The sequence below is a fragment of the Octopus bimaculoides genome, chromosome 4, assembly GCF_001194135.2.
Source record: "Octopus bimaculoides isolate UCB-OBI-ISO-001 chromosome 4, ASM119413v2, whole genome shotgun sequence".
Taxonomy (NCBI): Eukaryota; Metazoa; Mollusca; class Cephalopoda; order Octopoda; family Octopodidae; genus Octopus; species Octopus bimaculoides.
Window position 1 is genome coordinate 89,691 of NC_068984.1, and position 6,888 is coordinate 96,578.

The window sequence follows — 6,888 nt, forward strand, 5'->3', positions numbered from 1 at the left end:
TAAGGAGGTTGCTGGTGTGAAGAGTGAATCTCAAAATGAATCGGCTTCAGTGAAGAAGGAGTCTGTGGAAGGTGAAGGTACTGTGAAAGGTGTCGAGACAAAACCAGACATTCAAACTGCTGGCAGTGGTACCAAGCTGAAAACAGAAGCAGACATCAAAGATGGGAATCAGGTTAAAAATAAAGTCATGGATGATTTAGTGAAGCTGGAAAAAGAAGCTGGTTCTGGTGAACCAATGGATACATCAGCAGCCCCAAACAATTCTGTGAATGGAGACTTAGTGAAGGCAGCAGCTGGTGCAGCTAGTGTTAGAATGACAGTTGCACCTGCAACAACTGCAGTGTCACATTCCTCCACATCTGACCCCGCAGGTAAGCTTCTTTCTATTTACTTTCCAAAGTTAAAAGTGTGTATATGAGAAACCATCATCATCATCATAGTTTTAACATCCACTTATCCATGCTTGCCTCGGACTGTTGCCTTCCCTGTTACTGACCCTTGCTTGTTTCCAAGCAACGTAATATTTCCCAATAACCATATTTTTGCAGAAGACTGGAAATGAAGAGCATCGCTTGTCTATGATGGTGATACTCACTTAAGCTGTCACACAATTCACTGGTCTTTCAGGTTTTGTCTACCAAATCCATTTAAAAAGGCTTTTGAAGGCACTTGCTCATGGTGCCACACAGTGGGACTGAACCTCAAACCATCAAAACCATGTGGTTGGAAAACGAGCTTCTTAACCACACAACCACACCTGCACATATATATTTGGGTTGTGGGAATCTTTCTTGTTTTTACACCTGGTTCTAGACATCATCATCATCGTCATTTAACCCTTTCATTGCTGTATTTATTTTGAGATGTTCTGTGTTTCTTTCAGTTACTTTAGATATAACAAAGAATTTAGGAAAATAACTTAGTTATCATTCAGCTAATGTTAGGAACATAAATTGTGACTAAGGTTTGGTGGAAGATTTTAATTCAAAACATATGAAAACAAGACATTTGTACGACAGAGCCAGAGCCGGTTTCAGCCAAGATGGTAACAAAAGGGTTAATGTCTGTTTTCCATGCTGGCATGCATTGGACGGTTTGACTGAGGCCTGGAGAGCCACTGGCTGCACCAGGCTCCAATCTGATCTGGCAATGTTTCTACAGCTGGACGCCCTTCCTAACGCCAACCACTCAGAGAGTGTAGTCGGTGCTTTTTATGTGTCACTGGCACAGGGGCCAGTCAGGCGGGCCTGGCATCAACCATGTTCAGATTGTGCTTTTTTACATGCCACTGGCACGGGGGCCAGTCAGCGGGTACCGGCATCGGCCACGTTCAGATGGTGCTTTTTACGGGCCACCCGCATGGGAACCAGTAAGGTGGACCTGCCATCGACCACGTTTGGATGGCGCTTTTTACGTGCCATGGGCATAGGAGCCACTCTGTGTGTACTGGTCACAGCTCCGATATTGGTTTTATTTGATTCAACAGGTCTTCTCAAGCATATCATATCGCCACACGCCTCAGGAGTACTCTTAACTGGGCTGGACATCCCTGGCTGCGATCTCACTTTAGTTACCAGGTCTTCTCAATCACAGCATATCTCTAAAGATTTTGATCTCCTGTTATTGCCTCTGTGAGGCCCAATGTTCGAAGGTCATGCTTCACCACTTCATCCCATGTCTTCCTGGGTCTGTCTCTTCCACAGTCAGGGAGTGGCACTTCCTCGCACAGCTGCCCTTATCCATATGTAACACACTGACCATACCAGCACAGTCGTCTCTCTTGCACACTACATCTGATTCTTCTTATGTCCAACTTTTCTCTCAAAGCACTTAATTTCTGTCATGTCTGCACACTGACATTATACACATCATACTAGCTTCATTTCTTTCGAACCTACGCATGTCCTCCGCAGACACAGCCCATGTTTCACTGCCATGGAGCATGGCAGTTCACACACATACATCATACAATCTACCTTTCATCTTGAGCGAGAGGCCCTTAGTTGCCAGCAGAGGTAGGAGCTCCCTAAACTTTGCCCAGGCTATTCTTATTCTAGCCTCTACACTCAGAGCAACCACCCCCATTACAGACTTGGTCACCTAGGTAGCAGAAGCTATTAAGTACTTCCAGTTTCACCCTCTGGCATGTGATGGAATCAATTTTCTGTACATCTTCAGTGTTTATTTCCCCTGTGTATCTGCCACACAAAAACTATTTTCCCAGTTAACCTTCTTTTGATATTGCTGCATCTTTTATGTGTCCATCCAACCCATGCCAGCATGGACAACGAACGTTAAATGATGATGATGGTGGTCATGATTATTATATCTGGGAGATTAGTTTTTTTTTCTTTGCTGGTTTGAACTGGTATATCCCAGATGATTTTGGTCCTTGTTTGGCACATGTTTATACCATTTATTGCCATTTCTTATATTGTAGTATTGGCATATTGTCCAGTGGATATAACTACTTACTTGGTAATGTCTGTAATATATATATATATCATCATCATCGTCGTTGTTTAATGTCCGTTTTCCATGCTGACATGGGTTGGACAGTTCGACTGGGGTCTGGAAAGTCAGGAGGCTACACCAGGCACCAGTCTGATCTGGCAATGTTTCTACAGCTGGATGCCCTTCCTAACACCAACTACTCCAAGAGTGTAGTGGGTGCTTTTTACGTGCCACCAGCACAAGGCCAGAGGGGGCTGGCATTGACCATGATTGGATGGTGCTTTTTACATGCCACTGTCACAGGAGCCAATCAAGGCAGTGCTGGCATCGGCCACGTCCGGATGGTGCATTTTACATGACACCAGCACAGAAGCCAATCGAGCCAAGGGGGGCTGGCATCCACCACGTTTGGATGATGCTTTTTATGTGTCACCAGCATGGGGACCACAACTACAATTTCCATTTGATTGTGATTTGATGTCATTTTGATGTTGATGTACCTGACTCGATACGTCTTCTCAAGCATGGCATGTCGCCCTGCGATCTAAGGGTACTTTTGAGTGGGCTGGTTATGCGACACTGGTGTAGGTTACAACTGTGATCTCACTTTATTTGCCGGGTCTTTTTAGTCACAGCATATCTCAAGAGGTCTCTGTCTTTCGTCATTTTCTCTGTGAGGCCCAACATTCGAAGGTTATGCTTAACCACTTCATCCCATGTCTTCCTGGGTCTCCCTCTACCCTGGATTCCTTCCACTGTTTGGGAGTGGCACTTCTTCACACAACTCTCCTCATCCATCCGTAGTACATGACCATACCAAGACAAAAATCTCTTGCCCGCCACATCCAATGCTTCTTATGTCCAACTTTTCTCTCAGGGCGCTTACACTCTGTCACACACTGACAGTACACGTCTTTGGCAGTCACAGCCCATGCTTCACTGCCGTGAAGCATGGCAGTTCGCACACATGCATCGTACAATCTACCTTTCACTCTGAGCGAGAGGCCCTTTGTCACCAGTAGGGGTAGAAGCTGTTTGAACTTTGCCCAGGCTTTTCTTATTCTAGTAGTAATGCTCTCTGACCATCTTGGTACCCTAGGTAGTGGAAACTATCAACTACTATTTTCTGAGCATTTGTGGTGTTTATTGTCCCTGTGCATCTGCCGCACACGAAAGTTATCTTCCCGGTTAATCTTCCTTTGATGTTGCTGCACCTCCTATGTGTCCATTGCTTACACTGGGTACATCTTATGGACTTTCTACCTACACCTTTTCTACAGATAGAGCAGGGACCTGAAGGGGTGTGTGATGTGTTTGCCTTCCTGCTTACTAGAACTGTGGTCTTTGCAACATTGACTCTAAGGCTCTTCAATTGTAAACCTTGCTTCTGCTATTAGGGCCAAGTCATCAGCATAGAGGAGCTCCCGGGGGCAACCTGTTTTGAATACCTCTGTTATTGCCTGGAGGACTATGATGAATAACAGAGGGCTGAGGGCTAAACCTTGGTGGATCCATACATATATATATATCATTATCATCATCGTTTAACGTCCGCTTTCCATGCTAGCATGGGTTGGACGATTTGACTGAGTATAGTTGAAATTTAAAGAAAAGACAAAAGATGAAGACAGGTGTAGGAACAACAAGCAAGTGTATTAATTTGACACAAGTAACAAGGATGTACAGGTTTCAATTCATTATGGCTGTTTCGAGTGGCCCCATTTAATTAATTAATGAGAATCATTATGTCAGTTTGAAAGAAACCACTCTCTTCAGATGACTGCATAGGCATCAAACAGAAAGGATAAACCATTTTTATAAACAAATTTACATCAAGAATGGAAACCAAAATCTTTACATTGTTTCCCATTGTTATATCTGTGGCAGAATGAGTTTAGAAAATAATGCATACCTTGATAAGCCTACTATAATTTAGAGAATAGCAGAGGAAGCAGTGGGGGTCAAGATAAAAGAAGTGGTGATGTAGATACTTACACTTAGAAGACTTTTATGGAGCATGTAGTCTTCAGCCATTTAGAATTAAATCCCCAGGGAGTTGTCAACTGTATTCCAGTTGATGGTGATAAATGAATTCAAGTCAGACAATCTACTAGACTCTCAGTGTACTGGAACCAATATCTAGCTTTATATACAAAAAAGGGTATGTCGCAGAGTTGCTGGTAAGTAAATGACTGATGGTGAAGGGGTATACCTGGAAGAAAGAAGGATAGGAGTGGCCAATACTGATTTAGATTGTTAAATAGAGGGGAATATAATGAAAAATCAAAAGAGATAAGTAATATAAGCTTTAGGGGTGGGAATTAGAATTGGGGAATGCAGGAGTTAGCAAATTTATTATATTAACCCCTTTTCAGACAAATTTTTTTTTTATAGTATTTTTAATGCTGATCGGATGGTGTGGATTATGGTTTTGTCACCTGCATCATAAATCAGGTAGCAACACCATAGTCAACTGTTACAAGGGTAAAGGTGATGCTTTAGACAGAAATAACCACAGGGATATCAAATTATTGGATCAGTTGATGAAAGTTAGAGAGGGTCATAGCCCAACTAATTAGGAAGAGAATTAGCCTAGATGAGATGCAGTTTGGTTTTGTGCCAGGGAGAAGCACCACTGATGCTATATTTCTGGTAAGGCAACTGCAGGAGAAATACCTGGCCAAAGATAAACCTCTGTATTTGGCTTTTGTTGACATGGAAAAAGCCTTTGACAGGAACCCCCGATCCCTTATCTGATGGTCAATGCAAAAACTAAGGATAGATGAGTGTTTAGTGAGAGCTGTACAAGCCATGTACAGGGGTGCTACCAGTAAGGTGAGGGTTGGCAATGAGAACAATGAAGGATTCAGGGTACAAGTAGGGATTCACCAAGGATCAGTGCTCAGCCCCCTTCTTGTTCATCATAGTCCTCCAGACAATAACAGAGGAATTTAAGACAGGTTGCCCCTTGGAGTTCTTCTATGCTGATGACCTTGCTCTAATAGCTGAGTCACTGCCAGAGCTAGAGATGAAGTTTAGGGTGTGGAAGCAAGGTCTGGAATTGAAGGGCCTTAGGGTTAACCCAGCAAAGACCAAAGTCTTAGTAAGTAGTAAGGCTGACAAATCACAAACTCCTTCAGGCAGGTGGTCCTGCTTGATCTGTAGGGGAAAAGGTGTAGGTAGAAACTCCATGCTATGTACCTGGTGTAAGCTATGGACATATAAAAAGTGCAGCAATATCAAAGGAAGGGTAACCAGGAAGATAGTTTTGTGCGTGGCAGATGCACAGGGGCAGTAAACACTGGAGATGTACAGAAAATTGATTCTATCACATGCCAGAGTGAATAACTAGAGGTAGTCGATAGGTTCCACTACCAAGGCGATCAAGTCTGTAGTGGGAGTGGTTGCTCTGAGAGTGTAGCGGCTAGAATAGGAATAGCCTGGACAAAGTTCAAGGAGCTCCTACCTCTGCTGGCAACTAAGGGCCTCTTACCCAGGATGAAAGGTAGACTGTATGATGCATGTGTGCGAACTGCCATGCTACACAGCAGCGAAACATAGGCCATGAATGCTGAGGACATGTGTTGGCTTGAAAAAAAATGAAGCTAGTATGATCTGTTGGATGTGTATAATGTCAGTGTGCATACACTACAAAGTGTGAGTGCCCTGAGAGAAAAGATGGAGCATCAAATGTGATGTGCAAAAGAGACGACTGTGCTGGTATGGTCATGTGTTACATATGGATGAGGACAGCTGTGTGAGGGAGTGCCACTCCCTGACTGTGGAAGAGACAGACCCAGGAAGACATAGAATGAGGTGGTGAAGCATGACCTTCGAGCGTTTGGCCTCACAGAGGCAATGACAGGAGACTGGGATCTTTGGAGATATGCTGTGATTGAGAAGACCCAGCAACTAAAGTGAGATTGCAGCCATAGTCGATGCCAGTGTTGCATGTCCGGCCCATTTAAAAGTACCCTTGATGCATCGGTCAATGTGATATGCTTGAGAAAACCTGTTGAGTCAAGTAAAACTAAAATCGTAGCTGTAGACAGTGACCCTGACTGGCACATAAAATGCATCATCCAAACATGGTGGATGTTAGGGCCTCCTGACTTGCTCCCATTCCTGTGGCATGTAAAAAGCATCCTCTGAATATGGCTGATGCTAGGTCCACCTGACTGCCTCCCTTACCGGTGGCACATAAAAAGCATTATCCAAACCTGATTGATACCATGCCTCCCTGACTGTTTCCCGTGCTGTTGACCTGTAAAAAACACCCACTACACTCTCGGAGTGGTTGGCGTTAAGAAGGGCATCCAGCTGTAGAAACATTGCCTGATCAGATTGGAGCCTGGTGCAGCTGCTGGCTTTCCAGACCCCAGTCGAACCGTCCAACCCATGCCAGCATGGAAAACAGACTTTAAATGATGATGA

At 44.0% G+C, this 6,888-nt stretch overlaps 1 protein-coding gene across 1 annotated transcript in view; it reads left to right on the forward strand.

The window, feature by feature from the left end:
• LOC106873592 (host cell factor 2) overlaps window positions 1-6,888 on the forward strand; it is a 74,341-nt gene that overhangs the window by 50,693 nt on the left and 16,760 nt on the right. The window contains exon 14 of the mRNA XM_052967612.1: window positions 5-371. Coding sequence (XP_052823572.1) covers window positions 5-371 — 367 coding nt within the window. The remainder of the gene's footprint in view (window positions 1-4; window positions 372-6,888) is intronic.